Here is a 17,465-nt window from a genome sequence, read left to right on the forward strand (position 1 = left end):
TACATCAGTTAATTATATATGTATAAATTATAATAAATATATATTTGGTTTGTATTTTTATATAAAAAAAAGTCCAAATCAACCGACTTAAATGAATACAGACATTTTTTTTTACTAATAAAATCTAATAAAAATCGAACCTGGACATTTTCTACTTGCCCTGACCACAACAGCACCCCGTCGCTGCCCCGCCGCCTCCTACGACGACGACTTGCCCTGTCCTCTTCAATTCTGATTCCCTGTTCTATTACTCTCGTTCTACCTGGATTTGTCTTCAAGGAACTTTCAAGTAACTGGAACCCCCTTTCAGAGGATTGCCGGAACCCAGTCATGGATTTGGACACTAGTTACGAAGTTGCTCGCGTAGCAGAATTCATCCGCAGCCATAGGGTCACCAGAGTAGCTCTGCAGGTTGTATCTACTGTCGTGTGTGTGTTTCTATATATATATATACACACATCTGTTGGAATGATTTTGGTATGTTATATTTTTGTGAACCGTGTTTACGTTTTGTATGTCGTGTGAAGTTTCCCGACGAGCTACTGAAGGATTCTATGACGGTCGTGAAAGCTCTACGCCGTGAGCTCAGTTCTCCTGTGCAGCTATACGTAATGGCGGATACCACCTATGGCAGCTGCTGCGTTGATGAGGTTGGGGCGGCTCATATAAATGCCGAATGCGTTATTCATTATGGTCATACGTGCCTCAGCCCGTGAGTTCGAAATTATTTCTAACTCAATTCTTAGAAAGGAAAACCATTGATGATATTTGAATGGTTGCTTGTATCTGCACTTTGTGTTCGCAGCTGAAAACAGAAAAAACAAAAGATTCAATGAGCCTGGCACTTACTTTCCATAAATTTGAGGTTTTCTTGTTATAAGAGGCTGTGTTAGCCGGTGAAAATCATCATCTTCTACTTAAAGTTCAGTCTTGTTTTTTCTTTACTTGAATACAAAAGTGATGTTTAGCAAAGATATTATATTGAATTGGAGCTGGTGAATACTTTTAATGTTGCTACGGTGGGGAGGATACTTGAGGAGACTTAGTTTCTTTGATCATATTATATTTATTGGCTGTTAAAAATGATGGCATCATCTCAAGGTTTCATGCTTTTGATATGTGAGATCCATTATATTGTAAGATGTAGAAAAATTTGAATGGCTATCCCTTAAATATTTCTTGCATCCTTTTCGGCTAATTTTTTTATTGAGGATATTGAGGTAAAGTGTGTTTGGGCTCCCAGCGCTTGAACTTTTGTGACTCAAGATATTAAACATGAACACCCTATTGAGTATGTTACGTAACATTCTGTTGATCTTCTTCTTTTCAGGACTTCTGTGCTTTCAGCGCTATTCATTTTTGGAAAAGCTTCAATAGATGCATCAAATTGTTCAAGACATATACACAATTGCGCACTACAAAGTGGCAAGCCTGTATTGGTACAATGATTGATTTTTTCTTTTCATTTCTTTGTACCTAGGGTTTCTTGAGCACATTTCTTAAATTTTTGTCTTGCTAGTCAGGTTCTTTAGGGTTTGTCATGAAAGTTCCAACAGTTAAAAAAAAAAAATTATTATCTTGTTGATGAACCCAGTTATGTCAACCTCAACTTAAATGGATTAGCTTGCTATCTTAATACATTGTCTTCTTTTCTGTCTGATTATCTATTTTGAAACTAGCTGTTACTTAGCAACTTGTGGTTTCCTAGCAATTCTATAATCTCTCAGTCTTGTTTAATATATTATGATTGTTATTAAATTGATATGGTTAGTAAAAAGTAATCACCACTACATACTCATTTGATAAGAAGGTGCGAGAATGGATAACTGAAACAAATTGGTTTACTATTATGGAATTTTGGAATCATATCAAAAAGTTTATAATATTCCAGCTCCTAGTAAGGTGGAGGGTACCATGGGATTCTGAACTCCTTTGTCCATTAATAACTTCTTTGATCATACTGTGTTTTGAAAATAAAACATAGTTTGATGGGATCAGTATGTTCTATGTCCTCCTAATAGACAAGACATTACTTTTATCCATGTTTTACCCATTAATCATTTTCTCCTTTGGCAATTGATTTGTTATTTTGTTGTGCATTGCCAGGTTCTTTATGGATTAGAATATGCACATGCAATATCAGACATTGAAAAAGCCCTGGTTTCTAAAGAGTCTAGCTTAAGTGGATCCATGTTAGAATACATTTATGCTGATGTAAGCTGTTCAGCTATGAACCCATCCAAAACATTTGAACCTGCAAATCAGCTGGAATTTGATGATACCTCAGCTATAAATAAATGTTTTGAGCAAACTAGCCAAAATTATAGCATTGGTGGTTTGAGCTGGATATTGCCCCAGGGACGGAGAATGGAGGATTATTTAGTTATCTGGATTGGCTTGGACAATCCTGCATTTGCGAATGTTGTGCTTACATTCAACAACTGTGAAATTGGTGAGTGTCCTCATTAATAGGGGTACACCTGTTAGAACAATCACCTTGCTTTCCATTATTTCCGTGTATTGTATCTTCTTACATTTGGTATGACAAAAATGTTAAATTGTGTGAAGCAAGTCTTTAGCCATGCTGAGACTATTCTCTGGTTTTTACAATATACTACTTGTTACATTATGCATCATGTTGTACAGAGATTAATTTCTCCAGTTCATTCTGTTTTTAGTCAGGTACGATGCAGAAAATGATTGTATGATGACAGATTTATCTACACAGAAAAAGATCCTTAGACGCAGGTACAAGCCATATGCTTGTTCATCTGAATTATGCTAGATTGCTCCTTTTTGTTATATCTTTCAATCTAAGCTGTACTGATATGCACTAAAGGACTTTTCAGGTATTATTTAGTTGAGAAAGCTAAGGATGCCAACATGATTGGGATATTGGTTGGAACACTTGGAACAGGTATGCGGCACTTACACTGTTCTGAGGCATATTATAATTGATCTAGGACCACAATAGATGCATATGGAAATTGTAGTACCTGAAGTACACTTGTGTGTTTCACTGTTTTGCCAGTGGTTCATTTATTTTATTTTATTTTCAGATGCTTCCAATATTTTGTGCGAATATTTAGAAATCAAAACTGTTTTCTCATGTTCCATCCCTTTTTTTTTTCTCCTGTTCAACCTTTCTATTTATCTTTGCATTTTCATTTTTGGTAGCTTAAAGTTGGGTTGAATTGTGATTTATTACGATTTTAAGCGATTTATGGTGAAAGAAACAAAGAATGAGAGTTAATTATATAGGCATATTTTGTTCGAGGTTGTGCATGCTACATGCAACAAAATAGGAAAGAATACAAGTTCCTGCTCAATCATTTATGCATTCTCCCTCGTCTTGCTAATGTTGAGAGGTCACCTCATTTAGGAGTATATTCTGGAAGAAATTTATACTTTTTACGTGTTTACTGTTCCCCTCTTGTGTAGCAAGTGGCACTGTTTTTCATATATGGGCTGAAAGTGAAACCTTCAGCTAGGTGATTGAGCAACACATCCTTTACATTTAGTTGTTTTAGATATTCGAACAAAGTGAATCTGTTCTTACAATTATACACCCTGCAAATGTGTTTATGAGAGATTGAGAGATGTTCTGTCCAATTTGGTGACTAAACCTTTTGCCCTCATGCTGGTGATAATAAAACTCAGGGTTTGTGTTTCCATCATTGATTGCTAAGAAATGACAATGCTAGATATTGCCTTAATGTGTATTGATCATTCCTAACTTCAGGACGTCTTTCCCATTGAGAATGTTGTTCTAAATTTAAGCCTGATTTCCTGATTAATACTTAAGTCTTTAATGGAAATTGTTATTTCAGCCGGCTATCTTCACATGATTCATCAGATGAGAGACCTAATTGCAAAAGCTGGGAAAAAATCTTACACTTTTGTCATGGGAAAACCTAACCCTGCAAAACTTGCCAATTTTCCAGAGGTAAAACTTAATTGATAGTTGAATATTTTCATTTATATTTTCATCTTATGTGCCAGACTGATTTTCAAATTTCTGCCATTGCAGTGCGATGTTTTTATTAACGTCTCTTGTCCACAAACAGCTCTATTGGATAGTAAGGAGTTCTTAGCTCCTATAATCACGCCATTTGAAGCCACACTAGCTTTAGACAGGTATTATGGGTCAACTATAATCCCTTGTGTAGTTGTGTTTACCATTTGTACTTGTCTATGCTTTTAGCAGTATAGAGAAATTGTATTTGAAATATTTAAAATTATCAATTAGAAGGTGATGATTATTCACTGGACTCTGTGTGACTGCGCAGAGTGTTTAGTCACAAACTTTGCATAGGAGAACTGATCACTTCTTATGGATTATATTTCTGCTTTACTCAAGTCTATAAAAGATCCATTTTGATAGTTCCTTGCAAAGAAGACTCTATTCTGTCCTTTGAAACCAACATATAGCTAATGTGACAAAGATGCATAGGTTAGCTCCATGAATTGAACTGCTTAACTATGGTACTGTGCTGGACTGTCTCTGCCCTTTTTAGTTGCCGTTGGGTACTTAACTGAGAATGGAATTCATGCAGACAAGATTCTAGAATAGTGTCTGTGAGACGAATGTACTCTTTAATTTTCTTTCAAAATATCCTCAAAACACTAAAAGTCCCAGGTATGTAAACACTAGGAGAACTTGGCATTAAAATATTGTTTCTGTTCACAAGGCTTTTGAAAGCAAAAACCAAGTTTATAAATACAACAAATAGATAAAGAAGGCAAATGGCCATGACCATAAGTAGGAAAATGAATCATTACAGAAGCTGGTGTTACAGTTCTTTCTGTTGGCAAACTAATTTTGGGTTCAATGTCCAGGGGAGAATGGACAGGAGTCTATGTCACAGAATTCCGAGATTTGATTGATTCAACTCTTCCTATTGCAAAGAAACATTCTGAAGAAGCAAGATTTTCATTCTTCCAGGGTGGTTACGTGGAAGATATGGATCTACAAGGTACTCTCCTTTGCTATATATTTTCACGATCTATAATCCAATGCTATATCAATTCATATGTCGCTATAAAAAGGAATGAATTTTTTTTTCTTTTCAAATATTTAAATATAAACTTACATATGTCTTTTGGAGATCAGTTAATTAAATCAATACATCCCTTTGATAAGGTGGTCATTTGATAAGTTTCTAGTATGTTTATCATAATTTGAAGCACTAATTTTAATCGTCTTGCCTGCTTTAGAAGGTAACGAAATCTGATTATTAGCAACAGCAGAGCTAGAACTTTATACCTCTAACTTACTCCAATAATTGAACATTGGTTCTGTATTTTATTGTGAAAAGTTGTAAGCTATGCAAAAGAAACCAAAGATATTAATGTACAATTGGGTATTATATTGGGGTGAATCGATCTAATAATGTTCCAGTAGAAGTGCTGCTTCGACTTTATTTTTGTCAAATAACCATGGTATCAAGATAGAGAGATCTTGCCATCACTCAGTCAATGAAACAAGGTTCACATGCTAAGATTTTTGGTGGAAAGAATCCTACTTGCATCGAGGGGGTGTTATTGAATTGAATTTATTTTGAATGGAAAATAGGTATTGGGTAATGTTTGAATGAAAAATAGGTATTTGATCGTGATTTTTCTAGACAGAATATCTTCAAATAGATTGCATAATGTGAAAATAAAGACGAAACCCAAGTGAACGCACCCGAAGTGTTGCAAGCTCCCAAACATTACTTCTAAGCAAGTGTCAGTCCAATCTATTCTTCTAGTATGAATACATGATGCAAATACTCTAGTGTCCTTTTTACAATAATCCATATTGATATGGATGTGTTTTGTTTTCTCAAGCAGATAACAATGATGTCGAGAAGGATGAAATCCTTGCATTGGTGAGTACTACGGAGAAAGCTCTGCAACTCCGGGATAGTGATGACACCAGATCCCTCCTCACAGCCAAATCTGGAGCTGAATACTTTGCAAACCGGTCATATCATGGCTTAGATATTAACAGTACCAGTTCCCTCCCGGGAGAAGTTCTGTCCGGGCGAAGCGGGAGAGCTTCAGGGTACACAAATGAGAAGAACGATCTATAATGTATAGCGCACAGTTCGTTCAGGTAAAAAATTATATGAAATCTTCTATATTGCATTTCTAAATCTATCATTGTGCTAAAAATGTGGTGGTGTCTTGAGGAATGTTTAAAAATTTTGTTGCTAAGTTCTTGGAAACCTTAGCAATGTTATTAGAGGCCTTATTTATTTTTTAAATATTTTTGTAAGAAAAACTAATACGAAGTATGTTTGTTATTGAAAAAAATATGTATTTGGAATTGTAAAAATTAAAAACAAAATACGTTTGTAATCTTTTGGGTTTGTTTTGTTATTAGTTATCGAGATATGTAAAAAAAATTACTATTAAAATGATTGACTCAAAGCAACAGCAACAACAATAAGCATTCAAATTAACAATAATATTGTAAATACCTACACTTCTGATAATATATTCTCCTCGTCGCCCAATTGTGTGCTCATTTGATCGGATACGAATTTTTTAAAAAAATATATAAGAATAAAAATTTGTATTTTTCTTTTAAAAAAAATGGTATTTTTTTACTCTTAAAAATAAATTTGAATGACAATAATAATAAAAAAGGAATAAATTTAAATGAGTATTGATTCGTACAGACATTCTGTAGGCATCAACAAAAATTCAGGCAATTAAACAATCAGTAACATTAAGTATATTTTTATTAAACATTTATGTGCACAGTTATTACATCCTTATTTTTAATTTTATATAAAATTAATATATTTATATCATTATATAACTTATTTTAATTTAAATATTTAAAATTCAATTCATCAATTAAATTTATTTTTATTTTTAATTCAAATTTATTTTCATTTTAATTTTTATAAAGAAAAAATATATATTTTTTCTATAATTGCTTATCATAAAAAGATTTTTTTTTTTTTTTTTTTTTTTTTAATCTATTTTTCCTTAAAAAAATCCTAATGGGATGAGTTTAGCCGAGCGAGGGAGTATATGGTTATATTGACAGTTGACTTGCGTCTCACGGTGGGTTACACGTATACATGCTCTCTCCGCATCTCCGCAACTCCAGAGGGTAGAGCGAGCGCGTCCGGCTGCGTAAATCCTTCGCCGGCAATGGTGGCTCGGAAATTCCTCGTCCACCACGGCGGTTCCGCCTTCGATCTCGACTACGACACCGACGATGGCTTCGAAGTTCTCTACCACTTCGCTTTCCCTCTCTTTTTCTTCATCTAAATGTCGCGCGTCTTTCTCAACCGACCCTCCTCTTTGATTGCGTTGTAGGTGCTCAAATTCCAGCTCTTCTCTCTGACATCCGTCCCTCCGGAGCAGCAAAAGGTTACTCCCTTTCTCTTTTGCACGTGTGTTTGGGTTTCTCGTTCGGGCGGGCCTTGAAAAGCTATTTTCTCTATCTCTATCTCAACTGAATTGATTATTCGGTAGGTTTATGTGCTCATCGTGACGCATCATCGAGCGGTTTCGTAAGTTTTTCTCCAAATTTTGTAGTGTGCCAGATTTTGGTCATTTCAAGTGGGATATCCGATAGTGAGTAGTAGGTTTATATTTCCATTAAACTACTCGTTGATGCAGAAAATTAATCGACATTGGATTTTCCTAACTCATGGATTCATAAAAGCTTTAGTGTCTCTGTATAATATTATGTAGTTATGGAGAATTAGAGTTTGGCACATGATTTAAGGGTGGAGTTAATAGTTTTTTTTTCTGAGAGTTAATAGTTCATGAGCACACAGTTATATGACATACATTTCTGTCTCCACCATTTTTGCTGGATGTTTATGTTGTATTTTTTACCTTGTGATTTTAGATATTGGGAGGTGATGATGATCGTATAGTATCAAGTGATTTGGATCTTGAATCTATTTCTGAGAAGCTACGGTTGGTGTCAATTGATGAGGATGGAAATGAAGGAGAAGAGGAAAAACCTGCTGTGGATTTCTTTTCATCTGATGAAGAATTGGCTCGAATGCTACAGGCAAGTTTTATTTGTTGAATGATAATTAAATTGATTCTTCTACCTGTTCTTCTGTTTGCTAATATGTCACTTGATATCTCATATTTCTCCTAATTAGTATCACTGGAAATTTAGTTGAAACTAGTCTATACAGGGCTTTGAATAGGAACTGATGTATGTGAGAAAAGCTTTAAAGAGTTAAGGATAATCTTTTATCTTGTAACCGGAAGATAACTTCTGAAACTACATAATAACCTATTGTCCAATTCTAGAAAAATACTAGATTCTTTTGCATGTATTTTCCTGCATGTTGTCACTGTTATTGTTTTAGGTAGAATTCATATACTTTCGTAGAATCAATGAATGCCAATCAGAGTTTTAAACCATGAGTCTCTATTATACTACCATTAATTTCAATAAATTAATCTTAGATCAATCCATATGTCATGAAGGCGAAAGTCACCACAAAGTCTGATTAACTGTTATAAGAAAGATATACAACTTACGATTTCATTAAACTGGAAACTACAATGAAAATTAAGTTTGTACATATAGCATTCCACATTTGATTGATTAGATATATCCATCTTGTTGGGGAGACTTCTTCATGTTTCAGTACAATTTGAATATATCAGGTTGTTATGCCATTTTGTTTATTTTGGTGTTACTGTGATGTCTTTTTAGGCGGAAGAGGAAGCACTAATGATGCAACAGTTTGTATCAAATGAAAATAGAGAGCAAGCTGAGCAGAGGATCCGACCTTATGTAGATCAAGTTCTATTGGTAATTCCTAAATGTCATTTTAAACATAAGAACTTAAAATTATTGCCTTTTGTTTTTGGTTGCTGGATTGGAGGATGAGTGTCAGAGAAAATTCATGTTATGAATCCAACACTACAGGAGCCACAGGAACTGGCAGGCAGCCAGACCCATGCTTAGCTGCTGCCGCCCACCGCTGAGGCTAATTGCCATATGTGGACTTGATCTGGTTCTTGTGTTGTTGGATTCAATCTGCTGCATGATTTCTTTTCAACGTGTTATGTGTGTTGGTTTAGTCCATCTTGATAAGTGCTAGGAAAATTGAATTTTACTCTCATAAGCTAATTGAAGTTCTTATAGCCCATGTTAAATTGAAACAAATAAAATTCTATTGATCTGACTTTTGGCACAGTATGAAGACCCACGTCGGCAAGATGCAGCTTGTAAAACAGTTCCAGTTGACAAACTCCAGGAAAAAGCAATGGTTGCACTGGCTAGGGTAAGTGCTCCAAGTATTTACCTTGGGTTCTCTTGAATAAAATAAAATCTTCCTTGAGGTTGTAACTGACCTGGAACCATTGATCATGGTTGTCTGACTTGTTAGGAAGGAACTTTCAAGCCATCAAAAGATGAAGTTGATCACGCATTCCTGTTGCAGTTGCTCTTCTGGTTTAAGCAGTCATTCAGGTCTAAATACAGTTTTATTTTACATCATGACCAATTAGTATTAGAATATTGCTGTGGGACTATTTATTTTAGTGAAAAGTAAATTGAGCTTTTGCATTTCAAACCATTTAACTGCTAACGTGTCTGAGGATGATGCTCAATCTCTGGAATATTGCATTGCTGCTTGAAAATGGTTGCTAATTAATTAAGATGACGTGGATAGTTGAAGATATTTTTTTATGAAATTCTTTTGTGTTTCAAATCATTGATGTGTAATTACATTTTATGTATTAGGTAAAACTTAAATTGATTTAGTAGTGAGGAAAGTGGGACATGCAATGAAGTACACATTTAAGAAGACACATTACAGAAAAAGCATGTCTGTGTACTACTTCAGTATTGGATTTGGTTTAGCAAATACCTTATTGGAGATTCATTGGGCTGGGGTCCTGTGTGCATACCCTCACTGCAATTTATGAGCTTATTACTTGTGCTGGTTTTATACCAGGAGATTGAAGTTATCCAGTATATTGGAAAATGTAAATAATAGTAATATAGTATAAGGTGATTGAATATGATCTTACATGTTCTATTTCCCTTTTATTATTGTGATTTGTATTTTACGTCATTCTCATGCTTCCAATAATAACTATGATATTCAATGTTGATGGCTGTAGGTGGGTAGATGCACCTCCATGTGACAGTTGTACTAATGACACAAGTATGCAGGGCATGGGAGTTCCAAATAGTTCAGAGTCACTTTATGGGGCATCTCGCATTGAACTTTTCGGGTATCTCACACCGTTAACTTTTGCAATTGCTTCTATTCACCATCAATAATCTGATAATGACACTGGATAATAACATATGTGTTCTTGTAGTTGTTTATAGCTTGTGCCATAGCACCCTACTGAGATATTCTAATACCACAAAATCCTAAGTTTTGTTTATTTTTAGCTTTATGTTTATGTTTTGTGTTTAAATAGCAGTTGCATGTGATGTGTTGTGCGAGAAATAGTGTATAAATTGTGAGTATTGTATAGTAAAAAAAAAAACTTGAAGTAAACAGCGCCCTAGTGTTGGCCATTCTTATGCTACGGTGCTTAGATCAAAAGGTTGTCATTTTTCATTCACTTCTTATTTTCTTTTTCTTCTTCTTTTTCTGTCTGTCTGTTTGTCTCTCTCTTTTGATATGATTTAATGTTAAAATATATCTGACTCTCCTTTTCCTATAAGTATTCCTCATTATATCCGAAAATATTTACATTTTCAGCCAATCTCTAATTCAGTGCGATCCAAAATGTGCTTGCTTAGATTCACGGCACTGCCCTCCCTTGGAAAATGAATTCCAACATCAACAATCTTTGTCTATACTTCTTCTGTTGCCCCTTTGCTATATTCCATTCCATTTAAGTCTCTGGTTGTTTGAATGGACTTGCTGGTGTTTTTACAAAACGTGGATCAAGAGGTAACAGGATAATCTCAGTTTGGTTGTAACTCTAGACCAGATTTTAGGCTCAAATTCTGCTTCTATATCTAATTATCCAGTCCCCATGCACCTCCGGCTGTAAGCACACTGTCGCATAATTAATATAATATCTTTCTGTCCTTAAAAAAAAAAAAAAAGAAAGAAAGAACAGTATCCCAGCTGCACTTTTACTGTATAGAGCTCGAGCCAAACTAGAAAAAAATTATCAAATAAAATCACTATTCTGAAATGGTTAGCTGTTGAGAATTGCTCTTTTGTTTTCTGTTGTTTTCCTTAGGTATACTTTGCATATGCGAATTATCCTTTGTGATGAAGCTCGTTTCACTATTAAGTTTTAGAATCCCTTTTTTTTTTCTTCACAAGGAAATGAATAATGTTACCCTTTATATCCTGCAGCTGCAAATCATGCTCAAATGTAACCCGCTTTCCGAGATACACTGATCCACTTAAGGTGTAGTACCTCATGAAGGTTAAGAAAGTTTAAGATCTTTTATTTTGTTAATGGAGTTCTCTTTTCAGCTCCTGGAAACTAGAAAGGGGCGCTGTGGGGAGTGGGCTAATTGCTTCACACTCTATTGTCGAGCCTTTGGCTATGAAACTCGTTTGGTAAGATCCTTGTATGAGGAAACCTTTCCACCACTCTGGTTTATACATTTACATATAATTTTCTTCTCTTAGTTTTGGCCACACAATTCTACTAAGATAATTGTTTTCCAGTTATGAATATAACTATGGTGAATTGGATTGATTACTAAGGCAAAATGAGCAAACTTCTTTAGATAATATAAACAAGACTCCAATCCACCTTCTTGGAAGATAAAAATAAATTAGTCACGGGTTGACTTGATTGATGTTTCTAATTAGCTTATATGTTAGAATGATTTCTTTGGTTTCCGTGATTAAATCTTTTTATTTTTTGTGTTCATAGATGCTGGATTTCACAGATCATGTTTGGACAGAGTGTTTTTCACCATTCTTGGGAAGGTAAAGTATTTTTTTCTCATCCTAATGCTTTCACTTATCATTTTTTTTTTTTTTTTTTTTGATCAGATTTCACTTATCATTTATTCTTTTATTGCATGATGGATAAAGATTAACTGATTGGCCAAAAAATATGTAGATGGATGCATCTTGATCCTTGTGAAAGCATATATGATACTCCACTACTATATGAGAAAGGGTAATATCTTGATCTGAAAAGTATTTATTTATTTAGTTTAATCATATTGATATTGAAATGTGAAAATCTTTTGTTTTCTCCTAATCATTTATATATGATAATCATACTTATGTTCTCAGTTTCTTCTGAAGGTGGAACAAGAAATTAAACTATGTAATTGCAATAGCTTACAATGGTGTTTCTGATGCTACAAAGCGATACACAAGAAAGTGGCATGAGGTATCTATATTTTCAACTTCTGCTTCAAGTATTCCCTTTTTTTTTTTATGAGTGTAGAAAGGCTATCTTTAAACTTTTTATCTGGATATGGTATTGTAGGTGTTATCTCGAAGAGCCCTAACTACTGAGCCTGTTTTAGCAAGAATCTTATCTGATATTACAAGAGATCTTCGTAAAAACTTCACATCTGATGTGTTAGTAAAGCTTGAGGAACGTGACAAGAGTGAAGTAGAAGAACTTGAAAGGAACTTGTACTCCAAAGATGATAATTCTGTTTCACTTCCAGGAAGACAAAGTGGGGATAAGGAATGGCGTATATCAAGATCCGAATTTGGTTCTGATGAGCATTGTTCTGTGAGTGCATCATCTTGTCCAGTTCGGAAATGTGTTGATGAGCATGTGACAAAATTATATGATGCATTTTCTCCTATCATTTCTCAATTAGTAAATCAAGCATCTGAGAAATCAAAGGCAACAGAAGTTCTTGGAATTTTTAGAAGAATTTTAGTTACTCTGAAAAGCATGCCATTCAAAACCAGGAGAACTATAGTAACTGACGTATCTACTAATCCAGTGTTTAGTGAAATGCTACCATCTTTTGGTAAATTGTTGGATGCCTTGTCATTGAAGTATGAATCACATGCTGACGGGACTCAATCTATATGCATTGCCTCGGATCCTGTCCTGACCTCCTTGTCACTGCCTGTTGCCTTTCATGCACTGGATGACTTGATTCATAATGTCAATATTTGTGGGAAGTTGACCAAAGGCTCTTTATCTTGGCCCCTTCTGAAGTTAAATAGAATCTGTTCTGGTTTTGTACTTGCAAGTGGCGAGGAGCTTCCTTTTGGGATTGTAAGTAGCTTTATAGCTTACATGCTCTTAATAGAGTTAAAACACTGCACTGATGCCGTTGTTTGGGGTCACAAGCTCACTGTATCATCTGAATAAATCAGGCCACTTCGGCATTTGATGGAACTCGCATGTCAAAGTGGGAAGAACCAAATGGTGCAACAGGTATTTGAATTGTTTCTTTTGGATTTCATTTGACAAATATAGTCTTGTATTTTGTTCTGAACGATCACAGAATAGTGGTAACAATTTCTCAAACTCCCTACTACTTGAATGTTTCCTTCAACGCGTCTCCTTCTCTAGACATGATTGATGTCAAATTTGATGTGACTAGTTGACTACAAGTTTTTAAAATCTCTCCACAATCTACTTTCTAAAAGGCAAATTGCTATGTGTTGAATTACATTACCATTCCTCTTTACATACATTGAATTACGAAAGAAATCTGATTTTTTTATAGGTTGTTGGATCATATATAAGGTGTTTGATAACCGGATGCATGAGCTAGCTGCTTATGAACTAATGTCAGCCAATGATGCTCCAGAGAGAGATCCAATGGACTGGTATGGTAGTTGTATGGTGTTTCTCAACTTTAAACAAGTATGCATTGTGAATGTTGAAGGGTGTGCACGGTACTTCTTTAGAACTATCCTTCCCTTGTGTAGCGGACTATTGATTCAGGTTTCAGATTTATGATTTGAGCATCCCATTATTTATTTATTAATTTTATATGTGATAAAACTATGAGATAAAAACATATTGTGATAATAAAACTGATAGTCTGCCGGTTGCTTCAAAATCATCACTCCTGCATTTCACTTTAGGAGTGAAAATCAAAACCCTTGGAGAAGCAACATGCATAAATGAAATATCTCATCTTCTAAAAGTATAATCTTATTCAGTGCACTCCCATGACTTGCTTTATGGTTTGATGATATGCTGATCATGAAAACGATTCACTTTTAACATCTAACATTTTCATGGCCAATGCATTGTGTCCTTAAAACTCCACCCAAGCTTGTTACTATCAATGCAGTGCAAATTGCAACAGTACATGAATTGGTTGCAACAGTTCAATTGCCCTCATCTGTGTGTACATACCGCGTGCTTATATATATTTGTCGGTAGATCATGTTTCCATGGTAAGCCATACATTATGACAATCCACTATTTTCGTAGGATCCTTGAAGGGAGTGAAGATGGAGGGTCCAGCTGGCGGATTCTGGATAACCAAGCCTCCCAGAAGTTCCACCAACGTTTCCAGCGAAAAACATTTGAAATCAAATCGCAGTCATTCTTGGCTAATGCCTTCAGGTAATCCTAAATCTGATTTGCTAACTTGCATCCCACAAGCATTCAACTGATTCTCTTACAACGACTCCAGATTTAGGTTTCTTGCAGTTCAAGATTCAAAATCAACAACAAGGTTTCAAATTGGCAGCATTGATCTCTATGCCAAAGCTGCCACTGTTCCTGTCACCAAGTAAGTTTTTATTCTGCATTTTCAGTCACTTAAAGCATGCTACTAATTTTGCATCAGAAAGTTTACATGTATTTTTATGCTTCACATATGCTCTCATTTATCTTCCTGATGTGTTGTGATGTAAACCCTAATGGAATTATGACTACTGCAAGTTGTGTTTTACATTACATTCCCAGAAATAAGAAAATATTCCTCATCAACATTGCTTGTTTATTATATTCAATAATAGGATAGACATAAATAAATAAATAAAAATCATGCTCATATCTCAACCTTGTAAATGTAGATATCTTTGTTTGCATGTTGGGTTTATTTTTGTTTTCAAGAAGTGAGATTTTAAATGGAAAAATAAGTACTTTATGTGATATTTTGAAAGGAAAGGAAAATAAGTAGTTTGATGACAGAGACTATGATGTTTATTATTATTATTATTATTATTGAAGAAAAAATGTATATTTTAACTTTGCTGATCAAGATTGAAAATACATAGATTGGGTGGATTTATTGTAGCTATCTTAAATTCATTGTAGTAGGTTGGAGAGGGGTTGTTATAAGAAATGCTGGTATTATTTCATGCCTTTAATCATAGGACAAATTAATACTGTATTTAGTTTGACAGTGAAAAAAAAAACACGAATACATGAGATTTTTTATTTTTTATTTTGTTAAAACATACTACCAATCAATCCCTAATTGCCAAATATATTGAATCAATAAACTTATTTTTATTTGTATTATCAAGGCCGGATTGACATCTTTAATAAAAACACTATGAATTGTACTAAGGATGGTTTTAAGTTTAAATTTTGATTTAAATAATAATTTAATGTGATATTTGATGAAAAAAAATATATATAATTTTTTTCTATGATAACATAGAAATTTAATAGTAAAAAATCTGAAAAATCCTTTAAATAAATCAAAATTTTTTAAATAATCTAAAACATAATTAAACATTTATATTTTAATTAGAGCTGGCAAAACGATACGAAATAATTAGGTTTTGGTCAAATATTTTAACCCGATTATGTATACGGGTTGACACGAATCCGAAATGATAATAAACGGGTCGGGTTCAAATATTTTAACCCGATTATGTATATGGGTTGACACGAACCCAATATGATAATGAACGGGTCAGGTTAGAGTTGAGACCTTCAACTCGAACCGATACGACAATCCGATTATAATATATTTCTAAGTTCAATTTTAAATAATTCAACCTAATTTACATTCAAACCAATAAAAATTAACGTAGCACGACAACACAACAAAAAATTATTTAATTTGAATAAAAAAATTTGACTTAACTATGTATACGGGTCAACACGAGTCAACCCGAACCCGACACGATAATAAACGGGTCAACATGAACCCGACACGATAATAAAAGGATCGAGTTAGAAGGATAATTTAACTAGTTTAAAAGTAATCAACCTGGCTCTAATTTTAATAACCATCTAAACAGTGATGTAAATAGTAGGCAAAAAACTACGCAATTATATGAATCATGGAATATTCCAATTACAGATATGTTGTATTTGACATGCAAAATTGCAACCGTATTATACATATATATTCTTTATAAATTCAAAACGGACAATTCAGCATTTATTACAATCTTATAGTAATATATATATTTCTTTTTAAATTTAAAGATGATTAATAAAGAGTTTTACTATGAATGATAAACAATTAATTACATAAAATATTTCTATGTTTAACTAAATACAAAACTCTATTTACATCATACAAGCTTGCATAATGCTTGTTTAGTTATGTTTATTTAGGCTAAAGAATAATTGAAATAATTATTTAATAATATAAAATAATCTATTATAGCAAATAAATATGTAATTATAATATATATATATATTTTATTTTTTTTGGAAAAAAATATGTAAGAAAATTGTTTAAACATCAAGCAACACACTGACGTCAACTGTATCCAACCAATAACTAACAACTTCGTAACGTAATAAAGTACGGTCACATCTAGAACATTCTTAAATTTTATAATAATAATATAATATTGAAATAAATAAATTAAATGAGATGAAGAAGAAGAGCGTGCTGTGCTGCATTTTCAGCAGGTAGACCAGATAGGCGTACGTTAAAGTTGGGCAGCGCTAGCCAGCTACATAGCGCCGCTATATTGTGCCGCCCCACCGCCATTAATGATGTAGTCTTCCCTTTCATTATTCACCCTATCAAATATCAATGCGTCCCCCCAACCCCAACCCCAACCCATACCTCCCCAACCATCCCCACCTCCATCCCTCTCTTCTATATCTGCACGCTAACTGCTTCCGCCCAACGTAACTTACACACTTGACTTGACAGATATGGCGCCGGCGAGCAGAGTGAAGGTGCACTCCATACTCAGCGTCGTCTCCAGCAAGCCGATCGAGCCAGGGAGGATTCACCATCTCTCCGTCCTCGATCAAGCCGCAGCTCTCCACTCTCTTCATCTCGTCTTCTACTACAAGTCCAATCCCTTCGTCGCCGGCGCTTTGCCCTACATGGACAGCCTCCGCGAGTCGCTGTCGAAGCTGCTCGACCAGTTCCCCGTCGTGACGGGGCGGCTTTCCCGAGGCTCCGACGGCGGGTGGTTTATCAAGTTTAACGACGCCGGAGTGAGGATTCTCCACGCCGCCGTCGACGCGACGCTCGATGACTGGCTGAGATCCGCCGACGCCGCGGAGGAAAAGGATCTCACCGCGTGGGAGGACATGCCGCCGGAACCTACCTTCTGGTCGCCGTTCCGTATCCAGGTAACAAAAAAACATCTAATCTCTACGATCGATCG

General features: G+C 34.7%; 2 protein-coding genes across 5 annotated transcripts; both read left to right on the plus strand.

The window, feature by feature from the left end:
• Nucleotides 1-134: 134 nt before the first annotated feature.
• LOC127260635 (uncharacterized) lies at nt 135-6,077 on the plus strand. 4 transcript variants are annotated; one of them, XM_051288470.1, is made up of 11 exons: nt 136-411; nt 528-712; nt 1,331-1,439; nt 2,107-2,452; nt 2,679-2,748; nt 2,850-2,917; nt 3,831-3,946; nt 4,031-4,137; nt 4,840-4,976; nt 5,628-5,724; nt 5,836-5,971. In XM_051288470.1, exons 1-10 carry the CDS (start codon nt 331-333, stop codon nt 5,681-5,683), a joined length of 1,275 nt encoding a protein of 424 aa, XP_051144427.1. In that variant the 5' UTR covers nt 136-330; the 3' UTR covers nt 5,684-5,724; nt 5,836-5,971. The 4 variants fall into 4 exon arrangements, with proteins under 4 accessions (XP_051144428.1, XP_051144427.1, XP_051144425.1 ...); XM_051288471.1 differs by lacking the exon at nt 5,628-5,724 and having other exon boundaries at nt 135-411; nt 528-650; nt 5,833-6,077; XM_051288468.1 differs by lacking the exon at nt 5,628-5,724 and having other exon boundaries at nt 5,833-6,077.
• Nucleotides 6,078-7,115: 1,038 nt separating this feature from the next.
• Nucleotides 7,116-17,419, plus strand: LOC127260634 (peptide-N(4)-(N-acetyl-beta-glucosaminyl)asparagine amidase). The gene is made up of 18 exons (XM_051288467.1): nt 7,116-7,230; nt 7,321-7,374; nt 7,862-8,029; nt 8,693-8,791; nt 9,180-9,266; nt 9,372-9,454; nt 10,111-10,224; nt 11,319-11,373; nt 11,442-11,528; nt 11,851-11,906; nt 12,043-12,102; nt 12,234-12,321; nt 12,421-13,176; nt 13,278-13,338; nt 13,634-13,736; nt 14,353-14,487; nt 14,558-14,656; nt 17,000-17,419. The coding sequence occupies exons 1-18, from the start codon at nt 7,153-7,155 to the stop codon at nt 17,280-17,282; spliced, it is 2,466 nt and encodes an 821-aa protein (XP_051144424.1). The 5' UTR covers nt 7,116-7,152; the 3' UTR covers nt 17,283-17,419.
• The last annotated feature ends 46 nt before the right edge of the window (nt 17,420-17,465 follow it).

The sequence above is a fragment of the Andrographis paniculata genome, unplaced genomic scaffold (genome assembly GCF_009805555.1).
Source record: "Andrographis paniculata isolate CXL003 unplaced genomic scaffold, ASM980555v1 Contig62END, whole genome shotgun sequence".
Lineage (NCBI taxonomy): Eukaryota > Viridiplantae > Streptophyta > Magnoliopsida > Lamiales > Acanthaceae > Andrographis > Andrographis paniculata.